This window comes from Lepisma saccharinum, chromosome 30 (genome assembly GCF_977018435.1).
Source record: "Lepisma saccharinum chromosome 30, izLepSacc3.1, whole genome shotgun sequence".
Classification (NCBI taxonomy): Eukaryota; Metazoa; Arthropoda; class Insecta; order Zygentoma; family Lepismatidae; genus Lepisma; species Lepisma saccharinum.
The window spans coordinates 37,467,298-37,490,234 of record NC_139258.1 but is presented as its reverse complement, the minus strand read 5'-3'; the positions used below and the strand labels follow the sequence as shown (position 1 = coordinate 37,490,234).

Below are 22,937 nucleotides of genomic sequence, written 5' to 3'. Positions count from 1 at the left end.
CCGCAGCAAGGTTTCTCTGCCGGTAATATGAAACTGACTTCGAGTGTTTGGTACTTCAAGTAGTGCAAAGCACGTAACGCTCTTGTTTTAGAAAGTATTGAGTATGGGTTCAGATTTGTAGGCACTAAAAACTCCTAAAACAAGTAGGTAAATAGGCACCACAATGATAAGAAGACGCACTTTTCTGTTCTTTGGGCTGATTGTGATGACGATCGTAGTTGAAATTAGAAAAAAATTACTTTGGATAAAAAAAAATTAATAATTTAATTTAAACATACCTATTACTGTAAAGATAGCTCCAGCATAGCATAGTGGTTAGCGCTCTAGTTTTAGACCGAGCGATCCTGGTCGGAACCCCCAAAATTTCGGGTTGACACAGCATCGTGAGGACAATTGAGGAGTTGCTTGAAAAGATGATGTGGTGGTCTCCGAGCTACAAAGGCAGAAAACAGCAGCGATGGGACTCGATGCGCAGACCATGGTTCACTCAAAGAAAATCTGTTGGCATGCCCTGGCCCTCAGAGCTGGAGTTGTTGGTAGCAGCATTAATGTGAAGAACTTCGAAATTATGGATACGTTCTGTGCTTTTGCATCATTTCATCCCAGTACGATTAAATATCAAGTTCTCAAAAAATGCTCTTGTTTTCTTTAGAACAATCTGCCATCTTCATAATATTAATTCTTCAGAATCCAAGCAAACAGCAAATTAAGTTTGATCTATTAGTGTTTCCCTGCAAAATTTTGGGAATCTAGTTTAACAACTTGTCATAATTTGTAATAGTCGAGCAGAGGAAGAGACAAGGCCATCATCTACACGATAAATTGGTAAATACATTGGTTGTAAATCATACATGACTTTGTCTACCTGTTTACGGTGCAAGTTTATTTGTGCGCTTATCATTCAGTTTCCTTCTTTTTTTTATAATGAAAATTCTCCATCCCACAAAGTTTGCAAGAAAAGTTTATCTAGGGCATTCTTATTGATTTCTCTGGTAAGAAAATCAGTCATTGTGCTTTTAAGACATGAGCCCATCTTAGTGGTCAAGGTGGTTGAGTGGTCAACCCCACCGAAAATTGCTGGTTCAAATCCAGGCCTGGGCTCCAGTGTTTAATTTCATTTCATTGTGAGTATCCATAAATTTCATGTAGTGGTGGGCATGGGTGTTTCTGTGAGTGTTCCTTCTTTAATTTCATCTAACAATCATTCGTGCTTATCGTTAAAATATGCATAGAGAGACAGAAAAGTGATGCAAAATAAGAGAAGCTGGAATAAACATACGTTTGAGAACAGTCCTATTGCTGGCACAATCAATCATTTGTCTCTTACTTGTGACTGTACAGCACTCAGTTTCAGTAGCGTACGCAGGATTTCATCAAGGGGGGGGGGGTTATTTCGAAAACTTTCTACAAATTCACATTACCATTGTTTTATTATACTTTGATTAATTAATTAATTAATAATACTTATAATTAATTAATTAGTTTTAATTACTACTAATAATACTACTAATGCAGCTGCTGTTACTACTTATATCACTACTATTATGAAGTAGTAGAGATTTACATAAATATATTTATGAAAGCAATATAACAAAATTACATTTTTTTGTTTCTTTGTTACGAACTAATTGTCTAGTCAACGGTTATTTGTATATGATAGGTGAGACAAAACAAGTGTGAAGAAAATCCATAAAAACAAGCAAATATATTAAATTTATTGAAATAATCAAAATATGAAACTCATTCAAGGAGCCGCGGTGGTCTAGTCTGACAACCACGTGGGAGATCCGGGTTCGATTCCAGGAATTGGTTGGAATTTATCCAGCTTTGTCTCCGCACCCAGCCTCATATCAATGGGTACCTGAGAGCAACCCTGGGGGATAAAGGCTGCCAGAGCATGGTGCTGATCACATCACCTGCAAAATGGCCGAGATCGAGAATGTGTGAGGCCCACCACACCACTACGTGTGCCTTAATGGCACGGGGAAATTTACATTTATGGAACTCACCCAGGATGATGATGAAGCGCGAGAATACGTGTTGCTAAATTCTACTGTGTCTATGTTTTCGTTCAAAAGTAAGTTTATAGACATTCCAACACATTTATTGCTTCTAGGTGATTCACAAAGCACTTCTTCAACATTATTTAATGATGTGGATGTAGACTCAGCATCACTTGAGAGTTCACAAGGGGATGTGAAATCAGTACCGAGAAGAACGTTTGCAATAAGGTCGGCACACTGCGACGAAGCAAGGAATTTTCACAATTCTCGCGAGAGTCGCTGCGCGACTTTTTGCAAAAAAAAATATTGCAAAATTGAACTTTACGGCCGCTTAGATTGTGTTTGGAATGTTATGTTCTTCTCCATGCTGCATGGGAATAATGATTCAAATTATTAGTAGTAGTAGCAGACTATTGTTATTATTACGCATATTATTACTGTCGCAGATCTTTGACTATAATAAATTAGTCATTTTTAATTTTTTCTACAGCCTTTTCCATAATATTTCAAAAGCTCAAGGGGGGGTTTAAACCCGGTAAACCCCCCCCTTGCGTACGCCACTGCTCAGTTTGCAGGAATTTTTTCATGATGTTTTCATTTGGGCTTTTCGAGGTGAGCAATTCGCAACACAGGATTGGCGTTCATCTTTATTTAGTCCCTTTTACGATGGTATTCAAAGCACTTCAGATGTTAAACAGTGCTTGAGCACTCTCGTGAAAATTTTTTTACATTTTCCAACCTCAAATTTGTCTTTTCAATAAGATTTCACTACTTCTTGTTGGAAGGAAACATTGAAAATGAATATTAGGTTTTCTAAATTTTATTTTATAGAGTGATGCTGATCACATCACCCCCACTCACGACCGGATCAAGAAAGTGTGGGGCGTTACCCCCACACCCCCTATACGCCTTCATGGCGTAGTGCTATGCACAGGGGAGCACTTTACCTTTTTTACCTTAGAGCGACCTCAAACAAAAGAACCTTCAGCTAAAATCCTTTGTACACATTCCCCTCGATCCATTCAGCTTGAGCCATAAGGTAGCATGTTCCACCCTGCTCCTCTTCTCGTCGCGGGAATACGGTGCCCAGGTCTGCACAGGTTTTTTTGCTGGTGGTTCCACTATAGTAGTTTCAACATATACTTGCTGACAGATTTATTTTTCAGAAGAAAGTAAAATATAATACGTAATAAAAAAATACACAAGCATATTCCACTTCAGGCCCGTAGCCAGAATTCATCTCCAGATTGGAGTAAAGGTGAGGGGGTCATGGGTTATCAGCGGTAGCTTTGTAAAGCAAGTCCATTTTCAAACGTTTAGCAGTACCATATGTGTGTGTGTGTGTGTGGTGTGGGAGGGGGTTTATCAAGTTAATAGGACACAAAGAATGTAGACATATGATTCAAATGAATACATTCCAACCCACCCCCAATATCTTGCACACACCCCTTGTTCTCACTCGTAACTGAAGCAGAGAGAATATTCTAATTACTTCCTGCTACTTTGACTTCAGGTCGTAAATCAGACGAAAGAATGTGATATTTGTTGTTTTTATTATGTGAATTTAACCGTTACCAAGTCTTGAGCAAAATAATACATCTCTGCTGTCTACATTTTCATTGCAAACAAATTTTATAAAGCAGTTTTACCAAATTTCAGAGGGGGCTGAGCTCCCCTGGCCCCTGCCTGACTACGGCCCTGTTTCACTTTCTAAGCAGGCACGTTCTATGTTTTCTGCAGCGACCTTTCATCCCTCTGATGTCAAACTATACAGCTTCTATCCATTTCCAAAAAAAGAGCTTTATAAACAGACCTCTCAAGGCAGGCGGTGAGCAGGTTAACGAGCCTTGGGTCGGCATGTTCCCCCCCAGATGAATAAAAATAAAGATCTGGAGATATTTTATTTTTATTTCCTGACAAACCCTCCCAGAGAAGGGGCGTTTGCAGATTTTGCCAGATTCTACAACTATGCCTAAGTCCCAACAGGTTTCAAGTCAATGAAATCATTCTCTACGTTCCTTGTCATTCTTGTTTGAGACAGTGGTGCGTGCGGGTGTTTACAATCACGAATGTGGGAAATGACATATCTTGGGAACGAGACAGATTTCGTAAATTTTAATCAGGATTCCAAAAGGCTATAAAAAGGAAAGAAGGGGGAAGTGTTTTTAAAAACTCAGAAGGATGACTTCGGAAAAATGTTACTACCCCTAAATACAGTTTGCTTCAAATTCAGCCATGATGGATAAACGGAAATAATTACAAAATCCTGGGCTTTAGTATTAGTGTTGTTGTTGGTTATTAGTCACAGCCGTTACTGCCAGTGGCAGTGGTGATCTTAAATTTAACTCTTCTGTGAGCCAGGTGGCAATGTAGGAACAAATTACGAGGAAGAGGCACCAGATGATACATTAGTTCTGCTTCTGCTTCTAGACTCAGGTGAGTGACCGTCGGTTTTAAATAAGGTAGTGTCTGCTGCGACATTCTTTTTCTGCTGTTACATAAACGTGAATTTTTTTGGGGGCAAAATGACACTGCAATTAATATAAAACAAAAATACTGGTACATACATTATTGTTACACACGTTAACTCATTTTGGGTTGTCAATTTGTGAAACTTAAGTCACTCATCTGTCGTTGGTTAGCAGACGAATTCCATGGCAGGAGTAAGCTTGACTTTTATTCTGGCTTCTGACACGTGCATGGCAGCAGACTCGGCCTTTAAAATTTATTTGTTATAATTTGTAATGACACAGGAAAATAACAATTTCATGATAATAGAGATGGAATGGATTGTATTGCAGGGGACTAAAATATAAATTTTATATTGCACATTGATTTATTAAACCCAAAATTAATAGTTATGTACAAATTAGGACACTTATCTCATAAGACATATTTATATCAATTTATTTATTTAAACTTGCATATGTTCCTGAGCCCTTTCAAACACGCAGCACCTTCCTTATACAACATACACAGAAAAGTACAAAAGTATTAAAATATGTCATTAACAAGAATGGCTAAAATGCCATTGCTATGCATGTCATTTCTTCATGCAAAACTCTCCAATGTGATCACCACATTATACAGCAATCTGTAGTTCGAAAGCACATACACAAGGGTAGTGTTGGTATGAAATCAAAAAAGTTTATTCAAGTTGTTTGACTTTGGTTTTGTGTATATCAAGTATACCCAGAACAATATTATGTGATGCTTAAATATTTATGTGTGATTCAAGGCTGAGTTAAAACTTACAATGCATTGTCTCTCATGTGTTGCATACAGTTATAAAATAGATAATATAAAAATATTTGAAGGATCTATGTCACACATTTGTAAAAAAAGTTTTAGAACTTTTATTTTCACACTGTGAAGTATTAAATAAATCATACAAGTCCAGGTTCTAGCAATTAAAGTGCACATAGTAGTAAATATGTTATTTGCATTGAAGTATGAGTGACTGAATGTTTTCAAAGTAAGCATTAGCTACTGACAGTGACACAAGTGTGCAATTCACAAAAGTATGATTGAAATATTAAAATCTTTTAGTAGTGATTGCAGATGTCACAATATGATTTACTTGTTTGAAACATTTAGTAACCTCATCACAGTATTTGTTCCCATTGATTTTGATGTAAATTTGTTTTGAGTATCTTCTTTAAGGTTTCAGAACATGCAATTACTTCCTAGCATTTACCCTTAAAAATAACCTTTCATAAACATTCCTCTTCAATGCATACAAGCCAAACACATAATAAGAAAAACTAGCTCATTCAAAAAATGTTTTTGTAACAATGCCAACGTGCAATAAACTTGACACTGACTTCACTCAATGCATTTGTACACTTCACTGTTGAGTTCTATGGCCCTTATCATAAAAACAACTTAACACATGTAAAGGCAATGTAGATATGCTATCCCACTCTAATGTATTCTACTTCTGGGCATACAAGGAGTTTTCCTCATATGGTATTATAGCAGAACAGTGTTCACACTAACTGATGACACCTACTCCAGCAATATCTGTTGAAGCAGTTGATCTACTTTTGACATAATGTTCATGTTCATTAAGATCCAATGAAGTACATATAATTATGTTTCCAAGAACATTGTGGATCACAACTTATTGAGCACCATTGTTAAAGTGTACAGTTTATGGTTTCCTTTCTGTACCAGAAGGAGAAACACACTCTTGTATCCTGTTGTAACCCACTGTATCAGTTATATTCATTTCTCTAATCTTTGAGATCTGTTGGCAGTCTCCATTCTTTTCAGTTGTTATTGGAGAATTGTTATTTCTGGCATTTGACTTGTATCCAAATTCAAGCATAGTGTCTGCAATCACGCTCTTCAAAAAGACATAGGTTGTATCCCATGAAACCAGCCTGTGGAGAGGAAAAAAACAACATAAACTATAAAGAAATAGCAGAAAGTTTTCTTCTTTTTCCATTATGAAGAACAATCAATAGCTGAAAGAAAGTAATAAAATGACGTTTGGGAGATTATTCATGGCTCTGGACTGTTGTTTGGATGATATTAAGATGAAAAATTTAATATTTTGCGTAGATTGTCAATAGTTTGTAGTTTTCCGAGTGATTTTTTTATATGTAAATATTATTAACTGGTGAAACATGACATGCTGAATGGATAAAAATCTCATGCCTTCTATTTTGGGCTAAAATTATAACTTAAAGCTTTGGAAAAGTTTGTTTTTGAACTTTGACTGCACGTCTAAACTGTAGAGGCCTTAATGGAGAATTGTATGCATATATTACATGCTCAAATATAATCCAATCATGTTCTGTCTGATAAGAACCGATACACACTTCACGTTGGCCATTTTTACATATTCATATAGTGTCATTATTTGAGTAGTTTTATAAAATTCCCACCAATTATTCACAGAATAGTTTTTCAGAAAGTTTAATATAAGGAGATATGGTACTTCAATATTTTAAAAGTAGGAACTGTTTTTTAAACACTGAATATTTTCAATTAGTGTTGGGTTATTATATCTTTTGTGCAGTGTTATAAGTGAAACCATCCTCATTCAGAAAATATGAAATACCTCCACCTTCAAAAAATTTAAATACCAACACCTCTTCAACAAGATATCAAATAAGGTTCTAATGGAAATATAGTATATATAGTACAAATAGAGTTTAAATATTACAAGAATGCATTAAGAAGCAAAACCTGTATGCTACTGAATTTAATCAAATAGAATAGATCCATAACATGCACCCATTAATATTTTTTCTGGCTGCCATTCTCAGATTGAAACTTATGCTATGCAAAAAAGTTAGTAGAATAATATACAAAATAGTTATTACAAATTTGATTTCCTCCTTTAAAAGAATTAGAAACTACAGAAGAGCATTATCTTATTCTAACATACAATTAATTTCATGATTAATAATCAGCATCTAATATTTTTATTCAATTATATTAAAGATTACACTATTGATAAAAATAGTTCCTTTTTGGTCCAACCCAATCTGATAAATAAGTACCCATAACCAGATAATAAACTACAAGTGGTGAACAGTTACAGTTACAATCATAGTATGAAAGCCGGTATACTGAAAATTATTATACTAAAATACCAATCCAAAATAAGAGAGAACACCACCACCACCATAGTTGAAATTGAAATTTAGAAATATGCATTATTTCTTTCTGGTTATAATGTAATATCATGCAAGCAAGTATTAGTGTAAATAAAGTTAATGTTCGATTGTTAACAGTTTTATTAATTTTTAACTTCAAGAGTAGTTCGAAATTATTGAATCAACTTTGAAAGTTGCATTATCTAAGTTGATGCTTGGGTTATTTAAAGATTAACATTGCTCAAAATTGAAACTTTTTGCTGTTGAAAGTTTAAGCTGAATATTTAATTTGTGAAACTTGAATTGTTTTAATTGGAAGTAGGTTCAATTTTATACACAAGATCTAATTAATTAAACTGTATTAAATTCAAAGGAAATATTATTCCATTAAATATTGTGCAGTTATGAATATATTTTGAATATGTATAAATATAAAAACAATATCTGATTCATAAAAAATAATATCTTTTATTCAAAAATTAGTTACACTGGTAGTTAAGCAGTAGACTGCAACAATTTGAAGTTATAGACAAATTTAATGGTCAACTCAACAGACTGAATTGAAACAAAGTTTAAATTATCACGGCGAACTTGGGAAAATAAAAACAAACTTGAAAAATCCTGAATATGTTGTAAAACTACAGTGATGATGTGACTGAAAAGGCACTATTACAATGGAATTACATTAGTAATTAAAGCCAATTAAATGTTAAAAATACAGACAGAGTAATTGTTTTATGCATGTTATGAGTTAGTTTTATGCACGTTTAAAAGACAATGATTAATTAATTGAAATTATCATCCTTTCAATATATTTTATTTATGGTACCACAGATTTTATGATGTATGACACCACTCAGGCAAAGTTCTGTTTCGAAGATGGACATTTTTCTCTTTTGTCAAAAATGTGTGTGCTAGTTTCTGGTTTATTATATGTGGTAGGTGCTTCCTTTTTCTCTATTAATTGCATTACTTTATATAATAACTTAAAATTGCTCCCAGATTTGAACCACACCCTACCTCTCTAGTTGACCTTCTTACGGCCAACAAAATCATCCATGGACATTGTTGCACCTGTCAGATTGTACATGGCAAAGCGGAAACTCTTCAATGGAAACATACTGTAAGACAAACTCATTATGTGAAGTAAACAAGTTTGAAATTGATTTACACCAAGGGACGGCACAGAAACTCGCACAAAACATCAAGATACACAGAAGAAAATCAGTTTAGTTCCATTTAGTTACTATTTAGTTTGGTGAATGTGCTAAACTGTGTTAGAGAAATGGAAATTGATTGTTTTTAATAAAGAATTTACTTGTACTTGGATAAACAATGTTAAGTGCAATAGTTTCAAGTTGCATGTGAAGCAATTGAGGAGGAAATGGAAATATAATGATACATTTTGATAAAAAATGTTGTTTTGTTTTCACTGATATTTCACTTTAAAAACAGTTAATCTTCAATCAAAAATATCTTATCTTCACATTAGGCAATTAGTAACTAAATAGCAACTAAATCTTTCAATAAACTGTTCTTCTGTGCACATGTTGCAGAACCTGAAATGGAGAATACAGTTGTTAAGAAAATTAATTTTTATTATATAGGTGGTCATTTTTGATAGACTGTCATGTACTGAATAGATTGTAGTTATTGGGGGGAGGGGGAGCCAAGTTCAGAATTGGTTCGCTTGGTCGTCCTTCACTCAACCCTCAAGATAAACTAAACCCCATTGTTCCTGTTATCATTTTTGTATATTATTATTGTATATGCATATAATTACATTTTCTATCCATCACTTTCATTTCTTTTGGAAGCAAATTTAACTTAAACTTTGTATTTTCGAGTAGGCATTTATGACATTTACAGAAAATCATTTGATTATTATTTCAACATTCTTTCAAAGTCCCAAAACAGTTCTCCGCATAGAAAAATACGATTTCAGAAGCATTGTTACAGAGGTGTATTTCAATTTATCAAAAATAACTACTACGTAATTTTTATTTAATTGAGCAATGACGTCTTGGGTTAAATGTAATGTTCATAATAATAGTCCCTCAAATGTTTTTCTTCCCTGAATGGTACGTGTAGTGTGCGTTCAGTTTTCTTGTCAATTTCCCCTCGTATTTAAGTTTTTTAGTTTAACTGTCAATAGCATATGTGGATGAAAATTTTCAATTGATTTTCTTCATTAGTCCCCTGGCTTAGAAACATATAGTGAAGTCTCAAAATATCTTTTCTGAAAATCTTTAATTGATTTTATTATTTTTTATCCATGGCTTGTCAGCCCTGTAAGGGCTTTGGCCTATCTTCCGACTGTCAGACTCCCTCCCACAATCCTACCTAGAGGTGTGGAGTTCTTCAACTGGTAATGGGGTGACGTGGGTCAGTACGTCGAACCCCCAGCCGTTTATGACCGGGTTACGCTATTCACTTGTAGCTCCCCAATTTCTTCACGATGGTGGGTTGCCACCAACCCTATACACAGGCCGAGAACCCAGAGACTGAACACAGGCGGACTCGAACCCATGCCGTCCCACAGTCGGAGTCTAAAGCACAGCGGCTTAGACCGCTTGATTTACAATAAGTGTACAGGGTGTTTCACTCGCTCTCAGCCTCTGATTTTCGCTTATAAAAATCAAACTATTGGTCATAATGTAATGAAATTTGCTACGGCCATACCTTGGTGTATGAGAAGCATGGTGGCATCACAGCGAGTGTTGGAAGTGTCGTCATTAGCATCAATGCATACCTACACACATCTCCCAGTGTCACCAGCGCATCAGGAGTGACAGTGTCAATTTTTCGCCGAATGCTGTCTTGCAGTTTCGTGATAGTCCGTGTCTTGTTCAGATAGACCTTTCCTTTCAGCATGACTCATAGGAAGAATTCCGGTGGGTCCTCCTGCAAGCACACCCAACAATGTTCCCTTTGTTTCCAGCTTCTTCACTAAATATTGAATGGAATACTTTGCACGTGGTTTCCGGACCCCAAACTGTGCGATAAATTGTCGCTGGCACACCTTCATGGACTCCGTTTCTCATTACGTGAGAACCATAAATACACGTTGTTCCACTGAGTACCGATTTATACTACAATGTTTGTTACTGTACTGTAATCACGAACTTTCAACCAAACCCGAACAAATACGAACCACTATCAGGTGCGTCACAACAGCAGGGCTAAGAACTCAGACTGAAAGCACACGTCCATACGATTGGCATTTAACGGCCCCATCGCTCAGACGCACGCGCATGCCCACGCATGGACTAGAGAGACTGTGACACCATCTCCAATGACGTCACCATGCTTCTCATACATCAAGGTAAATCCGTAGCAAATTTCATTACATTATGGCCAATAGTTTGGTTTTTATAAGCGAAAATCACGGGCCGACAGCGAGTGATATAGGAATTTTGTTCAATGGCTTAAATGATTATGTACTGTCGCGTGGAATGTTCTATTGGCGTCTGAGAAAAACACTTCATAAGTTTTGTTCATGTTGTCGGGTAAAACGACACATTACTGATCAGTCTAAAATTACAGTATGTTATTTTACCCTAATAGAGAAAATGAGGAAACATTTATCTTATACTTAGCGTTGTCGCCTTGAAATCGATACCCGGTGGAGGTACATAGTGGTTCGGATCCCACTTTAAACTGTAGGTCCAGTCCCGATTAGCCTTTCTGTGCATAAAGTGGACTTAAAACAACAATTCAATCAAAATTACACAGTATGTCATTTTACCATCACTTACTATGTCATTTTAGGCGTAATATTTCAGTACTTGAAAAATTGTATCTTGCACTTCAAACGATTATTACTAGTTGTTCTTTCAGCATATATCATTCTAATTATTTTTATATTGGAGCTAAAGAATGTAAAAATGGGTTACAATAAAATCAGCTTTCTAACCTGTAGTCTTGTCCTATTTTTAGGCGTTCTACAAAAAGTATGTCATTTTAGGCCTATTTCCCCTATGTAACACTTCCTATTTCAAATAAGGTAACTAGTAAACCTATTTCTGTCATGTGATGTCAAAATTTACTTGATTATCATAAGAATACTATTACAAGTCAGATTTGTCATTGTGTATACCACACAGGTATAGATTCAGAGTTAAATTATTATGCATGCCACAATCCTTCGGAAACTCCCGCCCACAAAATGCCTCAATTTAACTTTCACCATCCAGGAAAATTATACCCACAATCCAGACCACTATCACCAGCTGCAAAATGTGATTTCTCAACCATGGTGGCAAGAATGAAATATGAAAAACGTTGGTTAATATATTATCTGTTGTGTAATGAGGATATCAGGTATGTTCCTCCACTTTGATATTTGTTAATTCCCGAGATCAATTTGTCATTGAAAAAACCTATTATGCACATTGCTTTTATTCACTCGTCGCCAGTTCATATACTTACAATGAAACAATGGAATGTCTACAATATCAAATTCAAGTTGACTAAGCCTTAAGGTTCGTTCAAGGGCTCCTGCGTAGCCAATGGTCAACGCTCTCGAATTTTGTACGAGAGGTCACAGGTTCGATTCCCGGTGTAGAAGCAGCACCGAGATGAAAACAGGGGAGCTACTTGAAAATAAATAGTGCAGCTTCTGTCTCGCAAATCAGAAAAACAGCAGCGATGGGACTTGATGCTTTGAGCACAAGTCAACCAATGAAAAAAGCAGTCCTTGCCCCTTGGAGTGTTATGGCGTCCTGGAATTCAGTTTAGTATTCGTTAAGTGAACATTGAATACTTTCCTTGTGCTTGTGTTAGGAAAAGTCAAAACTTCCATTTGAATACACTCCTCTCAGAAAATTTTCAAATTAATTTTAGCCATATCTCAACGAGTAAAGTACGATATGAATTAATTTATCTGTCGTGTCGGTGACCGACAGCGCCGAGTTCTCCATATTTGGTCGTGATGATTATTAAAAAAATATACTAAAGGAAGTAAAATTGAAACACGGTCGCCTGTATACTGACAGCAATTGTGAGCTCACAGAAACTCGAGAGGTCAACGTAAGATAATGTGCAATAAGTGGAAATAAGAATTGGAAAAATAAAGGCCAATAAAGAAATAGTTATCAACAAAATACAATGCGATGGCAAATTTGGTAACTTTATTGCAGGAAGTAGTTAAACAACTATAGTCACTGCTAAAGTCAGTCTTATTATAGTTCTAGCAGTGCTTTATTCTTTTCAAGTATTTTTTAAAATTTCTTTTATGTCAAGCTGCAACAATACGCTCGTGCCCTGTGCAATGTGTAATCCTTGGAGAAAACTTCTAATATATCCCGTACGTTTATTGGCATTAAAATGTTCATTGCCATGTACAACACGAAGCAGAATCTCTTATCGATTGAAAGGAACAAAATCGCATTACTTGAATCGCTTCTTGACTGGAACCATATATTCTGAAGTAATGATCAGTACCAACCGTCACCGGTTCATAATCTCGTGTTCGAAAAGTGTTGAGTAAGGCCCGCATTAGCCAACCGACCACCAAATTATTACCGATATCACTTATTTCCACGCACGAAATATTCAAAACCCCATTTTTCCACAAAGAATTGTTCAGTATTCCACCCGTTAGTCCCAAACTGGAACACCACTAGCAAATCCATTTTGTTTGGCTCACAGTAGGGATGGCATCGACAAGAGATTTGGCAGTCTTGATTTCAGCTCGAGTTGCAAATGCCTGTCAAATTTTGGTCTAGTCTCCATTTATAAACATTCGTCTTGTTCCCGTCTGAATCCTGGAGGGTAAGTTTTAGTCTCGTATCGAGTCTCAAAATGTGGAATATAATCAGCGTTTACAGCGTGTCACCGTAACAACTTTCATAGTTTATAGAGGTCATCAAGGTAAACAACTGCTCTTAAGGTCATGAGGAACAGTTTCCACGTCCAGGCAGTCGCGAGGACCCGATCTTTCTCCTCGGTGAGCTGGGAAAGAAGATGTCTGTACGCTGGATGGTCGTACTAGTAGGAGGAGAAAACAGCATTACGCTTATGGGAGTATTATTTTATTTGTTCTTTTTGGAATATCAAACTTCCGATGGTGTAGATAAAAACATCAACGGCAACAGTACAGGTCGAAGATTTTGCTTGTGTTAGGAAAAGTCGAAACTTCCATTTGATTAGTCGTAACTTGACGTTGCAGTTGTCTGTCCATAAGGAATACATGGGAGTCTAAATAATTATTCATCACATTTGTTACAGATCATATTTAGCTTAATAATCAACTTAAAAAACCAATTCCACTTGCAACATGGAGACAAATTCATACTCTCTTATCCTTTGTTTTGCTTTTTTTCAGTAGCAGTGGCCATTCAGACGATATTGTGTTCAACAGAGGTCTATCTCGTTGTTCGTCTGGTCTCGACAAGTCTCAGAGGGTCTGGTCTTGTTCTCGACTCATTTTTACAACTCTGTGTTGATACCATCCCTACTTCGCAGTGAGTGACCCAGTCCCCAAAGGCATGCGCAGGCATGCTGGGTAACCTACCTTGCATCAAGGCTTTTTGAAGTGTGTAGCTTCGAGGCCATATTACTTACTGAATCGCGCTGCAATTGAGTTATTTTCTTGCCTATTTGTGCGTCTATCAGCAGGCCATCGCAATGCATCAATAGGGTAGTTACCGATCGCTCATAGAAGAAATAAGAATGTGCTAAAGATATTAGAAATGTAAGTTAATAAAGTATACCTTCTCGGCCGTTCATATTTTTCGTCTTGCAAGGAAAAGGAAACGCTGAAAGATGTCATTATTTAATCTCTTTCTTACGAAAGAAGGTGTTCATTTTACTAATTTTTTTTGTGAATGGACACAATCACTTAAAGTTCGAAGACACTCTGTGTTGATGCAAGGAACTAGGGAATTTATAAAAGGATTCTTCACCCTTCAATTGCTGATTTACGTATAGGGTAAGTAAAAAAGAATGAACAACTTTACACAGTTATTATGACGTAACTATTTGTGACAGAAAATGAAAGAAGTCATCAATATAAAGAAAAACTCTGGAAGTTTTATTCCCATTTAGTGGGCTAATGCTGCTGCTACGCCAGAATCGCCATTATCGCAAAATAGCTAATGACCAGTAGAAGGCGCATTGTGTGTTGGAGCTATCAAGAACTGATTCAATCACAATGGTGCAAAGACATTTCGGCATGCGTTTCGGTAGTAATGCATATGTTTCACCCTTCCGAAAGATTTGTCAAAGTTACAACTGCGAAATGTTAGTGCCTTCGAAACTGTGGACAAAACGGCTTTCTGTCTCGTGCATAGCAAGTGCTTGATTATCGTTTGGACGTTTTCTGCGTTAAACGTAGCTCCCATGTTGAATCTTTGTAATGTGAGTCATGTGAGAAATACTTCCAGAGTTTTTCTTCATGTTGAGGCCTTGTCTGATTTTCTATCATAAATAGTAACGTCATAGTAACTGTGTAAAGTTGTTTCATTCTCCTTGACTTACCCTGTATATGGGCTACATAAAGGTTTGTGTGCCATATCACTTATACGTCCGAGTTATGAACGTTTGCAAATGTTGACACTTTCATTCTGGTTTACTCTCGGAAATAGACGCTAAAACGGTTGAAGTTGACAAAGTTGTAACGTTTGTGGCAGCATTTAGAACTTCAATGTTGCTGTTTTAACACAAGAACTCGAATTCGGAAGGCACCTGACTTCACAGCAAAGATGCAACCTTCAACGTTGTTATGTTGATTTTGGGTCAATTGGTAGCTACTGACAGTACTGTCGATGTCAAACATAGAATACAGAAAGCAAAGTCATGTACAATTTGCACCGAACAGATATTTAACTTACAAAGATTATTTATCTTGCACCTGCTCAGGGAATACACGTTCCTACAGACTTACTGCATCTGTTACTTCACCTAAGCAAATACTTCGAGCTTTTTCGTGGTGAAAGTGTTATTATATCAACGATGACACATGTAACGCTCCTAATAGGAACATTCGAACTTTACGTTGGGATTTCCTAAGGACGTTAGGTAACTATTGGGATCTCCACTTTTGTCACCGCATTAATCAGAAGTAAGCAAATGTTGTGCTACGGGGATTTCTTGTTCTGTATCAACCTTTGATTCGAACTACACGCTAACAACTAAACAATTATTCACGTTATGGGACTACTTTCGTTGTTGCCGTAAGACACGAAAGTTTATTCCTCATACAACTTCACACTTCTCAGATATGTAAGGGAGGCTGTTTGACTTGAGTCCCACGAAATTAATTGTACAGTACTTATCACTGCAATGATGGTTCTTATGTGATAAATGAAAAATGGATTTAAAATGTAGGAATTGAGTTTTGATGCATATTTTCGAAATATGCTTTAACATGTATATTCTAAAAAAAAAAAAAAAGAAATAAATTACAATAGTACAGATTTCAATATTATAAAATCAAATATATTGCATGGCACTCTGATAGGCTATCTAAGTTAGTACATTTGTTACAGCTGCCATATTAAGTATTTGATTATGATATCTCGGATATTTAGGAAGGTAAACAAACCTAATTAGTGTTAAAGATTCGTCAGGTGATATGAAAAAAAAACTATTTGATTTTGTTTGTAAATCGGGGGCAATGAAAGGATGCGGCATCCTAACAGAATATTCCAATTTTCAAATCTAGGCTCTAGTTGCAAAAAAAGATTATTATATTCAGGTCTAGCACACTTACAAGTGGATAGTAAAATATGATAGAAAATTTGGCAGAGTTAATTTAATTTTGTGTGACAGGTATTATCAAATTTATACACTTGTATGCACAAAAGGTAAAATATAAACTAATCCCACAAATATGCAAATACGCATATGAACCCCAAAATTTTGGGGAAAGGCGGCGGTAGGCACTGAAATAAATAAACGTTTGCGTATGTTTAAAGCATATGACTGAATTTTTGGTCGAAGACTGTGTTATACAATTACATCATGTAACGACTCTGTATCTCATTACGTATGTTTAGCATATTATTTTATTTTCCAAACTTCATATATTATGTTTAATTGAAATAACCAGCTAGCCAGTAGCTAGAGAATCAAATTGATGTGTCACCTTAACTACTGCACTGATCTTGCATTCTACTAAAATTCTAAACATTTTATTCCAATTTTGTTATTAAGAGTAATTTATCTTCTCTTTTAACAAAATCGCGACTTTGATAAGAATTAGTCGACCACTCCATTCTCTCGGACATAGAATGTTACGCCAAGTGAGTCTGTAAACGTATATGTACAGTCACGGACAATATAGGGGAGGGTGGGGTAAGTGAGACAGGTCGGGCAAGTGCATCCATCCTAGCTAAATTGTAGACCATGATAGAAAATGACTCCGCGAGAAGCTAGTTGGCGTCATGGAAGCTGGAAAGGCTGTGTGCGAAGAAGTTGTACGCTCACTTGAAAATTGACGATTTTATAGGTATATATTTATTTTCTGTGTTATCTTTATAAGGAATATGGTGTATACAGAAGTCTACATTCCATTTTGTCAATACATTTTAACACTTGTAATATATTTATTGCATAAATATATCTTTATGAACCTCATACTGGCATCCGGTGAATGTAGCATTATTCTCATACAGGCGTCAAGTAAATAAAACATGTGGGGTAGGGTAATAGCGTCCACGTAGAATCTTAGACAGTCGCACTTGTTAGAAGTTTGATTGATTCACTGGTAGGTTATTTCTTGTTGCGTTACTACAGTTATAGTTTAATTTTAACAACAATACCCCCATGTGTATTGAGCAGTATGCGTGCTAAATTTTTCGTTCTGGGGAATGCCCACTCATTCCTTTTGCCAGTTAATTTTGCTGTCTGAAGGACTCTCCAGCACATTCCATTAATCTGGACACATGGTTTAAGTGATTTAGAACGTTTGTCTGGTGAAACTTATTTGCCAGGCTTTATTGTTCAATTTTTGTATCTGGCTGGTCTCATTTGCCGTACCCGGTGGGGCAAGTGCGTCCACATGCAGACTTGTTTTATTTCAATCTTTTAACAGAGACGATAATTCTTTTTATATTTGAACTAGGTTCTACGTGTAGCCTGGTAAAAGTTTGTTTCTTCTGAAATAAATAATGTGCACACTATGACCTTTCTTTTCTTAATGGGCCTCATTTGCCCCACTCTCCCCTAAATGGAACACCTAGATCCTGAAATAGTCACTTCCCTCCAAGGCGTTATGTGTGTTGCCCAAATAAATAAATTTTTATACACTTACAAAGTTGCAAAGTCCTTTTTGGACCAACCTGTATTATGTCTCTTTCTCGACAATAGGGTCACCAAAGATTTGATGTTTTAGCACGAAGTGGAGAAATGCTAAGACGTTGCAGTCAAGAGTGAAGTAATATTCTTTCGTTGCAGTCAAGACTGGATCATAATATAAGATTTATGAGGTAATTGAGGACAAAGTGGTAAACGTTGTAAGTGCCAAAAGCGAAAGTGTTGGGAAATCGCATCGCTCCGCAAATGTAACAAAGTTCACACTAGTGACCTTTTTACACGCCCTTTGAACTACTTAGAGGGCTACCAGCCACTTTTCACGTTTACCACATTATAAAGCATGGCGCATTTCACAGTTTAACGTGGAAAACGGTGTTTGAATTATTGTGGCACTTACACTTTACCAATTTTAGGTAAAGGTAAAAAAAGGTAAAGTGTTCCCCTGTGCTTAGCACCACGCCATGAAGGCGTATAGGGGGTGTGGGGGTAGCGCCCCACACTTTCTTGATCCGGTCGTGAGTGGGGGTGATGTGATCAGCATCATGCCCCTGACCGCCTTTACCCCCCAGGGTTTCCCCCAGGTACCCACGTTATTCGACGCTGGGTGGACGCCGGGGCCGCTTCCACCGTTAGAAAAGTTCCCGGATTTGAACCGGCCGGGGATCGAACCCGGGACCTTTAGCATGGTAGTCAGACGCGTTACCGACTGAGCCACCGCGGCCACTTATTTTAGTCTTCAATTAATGTTTTTAAAAGAAACAAATTTCTTAACACTTTCCTATGCTATTATCTACAATGCAACTCCCAAAGGAAGCGTTCATAATCTTCTTTATCAACGATGTTAACAGTTCTACGTAACTGTATATAATTTATCCGTATGAATGACGATGGATCTGTGTATACTTACAATTTCAAGGCAAGAAACACTCTGAAGTAATTGGGAATGACGACCAACTTGTCGTTCACACGGATAGACGATACAATCTTTTCAGCAACATATTCAGGCTCCAAAATGGGAAACAATCTGAGGGGGAAAAATATAACAATGAGAAAATAATTGAATGTTCAAGAGAAACAAATTATAAGAGATATAAACTTAAACATCAACAGCCATATATCAAAGAACCTGTGAAACGGACATCTGGTAAAGATAATATTTGTAACAAAATACAAGATCTGAATTAAGAATTAAATTTAAAATTGAGTCGAAACTGGTTCTGCGAGTACTAATGCAATTCGCTAATGGCATGTTGTTTTTTTTAAACAAAAGAATAACATGCTCCGTACTAGACATGGGTGAAAATTAAAATCTATGAAAAATATTCCTATAATTTTTAATAAACATTTCTAAATCGATTGATTGATTGATTGATTAAGTTAGTGTTTTATGTCCACTTTGTGCACAGTTAGGCTAATTAGGATTGGACCTAAGTGGGATCCGAACCACTATGTGTCTCCGCCGGATATCAAATGAGGGGCACCTTGATTACAAGGCGACGACGCTACCACTACGCCATCGGGGAGGCCATTTCTAAATCGAATTCCACAACTCAGAAATAATACACATAATATGTACGTACATTAAAGTTGAACAATTAGCGAGAAATTCGATAGTGCGCGCGGTGATTGAGACTAATAGTATGGATTAATCTCCCGCATTGCCTATAAAATGTTCATATTTTGAGATTTTTTAGATTTCGAAGCTAGAAACAGAAAGATATTCATGAAGCAAACAGACATTGTTCTATTTTAAAATGTTCTCAGCGTAAATACTGACAAAACTTCTATTGGAAGTTCAGTGTTACGCAACAACGTTAAGCAACATTTTCTCCTAAGAGTTGCGACATTGTTCTTCAGAATGTTACCTTACATTTCCACTTTATTATTAGTTTTATTAATTTAAAAAATGCATTGAAAAATGCGTTAACTTTGTTATTAAACAATCAACTGAACCAATGGAACGCTTTCAAACCTAAAATCAATTATTGTTGTTCACTAAAGCTGCTTTTTATTAGTTGTAAAAACAATTTACTAATTTAGTTTTCCACAAGACCAACCCTATGCTGCCTTCGACAGTACTTATTGTTATTAAAAGAATCGATTAGTATAGTTATGGACTTTTTGATTTATCAAATTGCAGCAAAGGTTGAACAGTAATTTCTTATTACGATACTTGTTATTTCCCCCTTAAACGAAGATATTATGGTTAAAATTTAATATTGAAACTAATACAATGCGATAAATATCAAAATTGAAATTCAATCAGGGACGAACTGATTGTAACAAATTAACCACCAGTTGATTTTAGTGTATTTATACCACAACACGTTGTAACTTTCCATATTTTCAAATACGAGGAATAAAGTTGTGATGTGATGTGATGTGATGTTTCTGCATACTTCCCTCCAGAAGCCAGTGCTTAGCTGTAGCCGCTGAAGAGGGAAAGACGTCTCCCCAAACAACACAACCACGTTGTTATTTAGGGAATGTTATTTTTGGAAGACCACAGGGAGGGAGCCTGTCGTCTGTTGTTACAACCTGCATATATCTTTGCTTACAGCATAAAATTGGAGTAGGGAAAGGCGTTAAGAGAATAGTCGATAATATTATTAACATTTGGTGGGGGATTTTAATCACAGTTACACTACTGATAGTAATTTATTTGAAGATATCTCAAAATTAAAATACATGAGCAATTTTATCATATTATTGAGAAATAAATCGTGTTTCTGTGTTTGTTTTCGAATGCTTATAAAAGTATTTAAATATGCACGTAGTCCATAGTCGAAGATACCTCTTTAGAACACACGATAATGTTTTTTACTAAGGTAGGCAAGATAGACAGATGGCTTAGTATTTACTTTGTATCAACTCTCATATATATATTCTTATTTTCTTATTCTGAGATGATCAATGATACGAGTATTTACTGATGAATAACAGCAATTGAGATGATTGATGCAACCAGTATGATAATTTTACTGATGGTTCTGTAGCTTCTATTTGGGCACGTCCGTTTTGCAAGTAACTGGTGCAAAACTTGAGTTGAAACATTATCGTGTGTTCTAAAGAGGTATCTTCGATTATGGACTACACGTGCATATTTAAATACCTTTATACGCATTCGAAAACAAGTAGAACAAATATGGGGGTGTATAGGAATATACGCTTCTCGAAGAGTAAGAAATTGTCCTAGAAAAATATTTTGTTGTGAATCATTCATGTTCTACATTTTTATGAAAACTACTCTTTGCTAAGTGATCCATATTAGCCTGTATGTCTGCAATACCGAATGCTTCGCATTTGTCGATGTTTCCTCCTAGTCACACGCGGTCCGTGTAATGCAGATCTAAGTTAATCAATAGTAAAACGTGCCTTCCCGATGGCGCAGTGGTAGCGTCGTTGCCTTGTAATCAAGGGGTCCCGGGTTCGATACCCGGTGGAGGTACATAGTGGTTCGGATCCCACTTTAAACTGTAGGTCCAGTCCCAATTAGCCTTACTGTGCATAAAGTGGACTTAAAACACCAAATCAATCCAATCCAATCCAATAGTAAAACGTATATAACATATTTCAAACATTATATCATAAGGTATATGACGCATCACGTCTGGCTCCTCCCCACTTCACATAAATATTGGGGGGACAAAATTGATAACAATATTTTTTATAATGTATATACGCGTACGTGTTGAGGAATTTGGGGGGGGCAGAAACTGCTTCACCCCCAAAGTCGGCGCGTATGCCCCTCCCCCAACAAAAACGTAGTTAGGTTACTGTTTCAAACAGAGCTTTTGTCATTCTATGGGCTAAAAGTTATGCTCCTGTGATTCCTTTTGAAATAGTAAAAGTATAACATGCTTTTGAAATTAGTTACATAACAATTTTCTACAGGTTCAATAAATTATGGATGCCAGTTTGCACAGCTTGCCCAGGAAATCCATATCATTTTGATCCAATCGGTTTAGTTGGATAGAGCCTTTTTCACCTTTACCCCTTAAGTGCACGCCACCTGAAAACACGTAGGGGTTAAATGGGTTGCGAAGAGTTTCAGGACTGCGATGCGCATTTTGGGGGAATGGTTCCTATTTGAAGATAAATATCGATTAACACATTGAAGTTGAAGTGACGTTACTATTCACCTTGTATCATAGTGATACATAGTGGTTCGGATCCCACTTTAAACTGTAGGTCCAGTTCCAATTAGCCTTACTGTGCATAAAGTGGACTTGAAACACCAAATCAATCCAATTCAATCCAATAGATTCTTATTCTTCTATCACAACACAATGGTTACTTGAGGGATGTTAAACAATGCAAATAACGAATGAAACATATTTTAGTGTGTATTTTCAAATTTGAGTTTTTTCGATTATTTCAATAATTGTGATTGAATCTTGTGCCTGAATGTTGCATATTTACTTGCTGTTTTTCAGCAGAAAAATCTAAATACATAAATAAATAACATATATTTTATAATATCAATTCTCTCTCGAATTGCTCAACATCGTATCCTGAAACTCTCGTTAACTCAATTATCTTTACTGTGTTTCCACATAGACGCACATCTACTGGATATGGGGTGAAATATCCAAGGCCACTTAAAAGGTTGAAATACACACAAAAGTGGCATAATTTCTTGGTGTAGGTGGCAAGGTAAATTATTCATTGTATGAGGTTAAAATCCGATGCTAGAATGTAAAACAAAGAGTGAATACTTACTTTGACTTGACTCCTTCGAACATTCCAGTGTTGATGTAATAAGGACACACAACAGTCGTATGGATTCCGCGTCTGCCTTCCACCTGCAAGCAAGGAAGAAGATCAATTCTGGGTTTCGTAACAACTTGCACGATTGGATTGTGCATAACGACTATTCTTTTGATACCATGATCTCTAGAGCTTTATAATTCAATCTGAAAAGAATGGGTCCCGCTTGCAGAGAACTCGCAACGGATAAACTTTCTCGTGTTGCAGAATATGTCAATGACCCTTGCTAGAAAAGTTCCACCTTCGTCTGTTTATTTTCTTCTGCAAGATCAAAAGGACATAATGTTGATATATT

The 22,937-nt window shown here is 36.3% G+C and overlaps 1 protein-coding gene across 2 annotated transcripts; it reads right to left on the bottom strand.

Moving 5' to 3' along the window:
• Positions 1 to 4,826: 4,826 nt before the first annotated feature.
• Positions 4,827 to 22,677, bottom strand: LOC145981959 (protein dhs-3-like). Of its 2 annotated transcripts, XM_083115455.1 has the most exons (4): positions 22,595 to 22,677; positions 18,780 to 18,896; positions 8,633 to 8,733; positions 4,827 to 6,388 (listed from the first exon to the last, which is right to left on the bottom strand). In XM_083115455.1, the coding sequence occupies exons 1-3, from the start codon at positions 22,615 to 22,617 to the stop codon at positions 8,637 to 8,639; spliced, it is 237 nt and encodes a 78-aa protein (XP_082971581.1). In that variant the 5' UTR covers positions 22,618 to 22,677; the 3' UTR covers positions 4,827 to 6,388; positions 8,633 to 8,636. The 2 variants fall into 2 exon arrangements, with proteins under 2 accessions (XP_082971581.1, XP_082971580.1); XM_083115454.1 differs by lacking the exon at positions 8,633 to 8,733.
• Between the last annotated feature and the right edge of the window lie 260 nt (positions 22,678 to 22,937).

Excerpts from the sequence above, each read along its gene's own strand:
- LOC145981959 (XM_083115454.1), bottom strand. The coding sequence starts at position 22,617 with ATGTTCGAAGGAGTCAAGTCAAA. Across the intron at positions 18,897-22,594 it reads TTCGAAGGAGTCAAGTCAAA|ATTGTTTCCCATTTTGGAGC; the intron begins GTAAGTATTCAC and ends TTTCCCCCTCAG. Across the intron at positions 6,389-18,779 it reads GTGTTTCTTGCCTTGAAATT|GCTGGTTTCATGGGATACAA; the intron begins GTAAGTATACAC and ends TCCTCTCCACAG.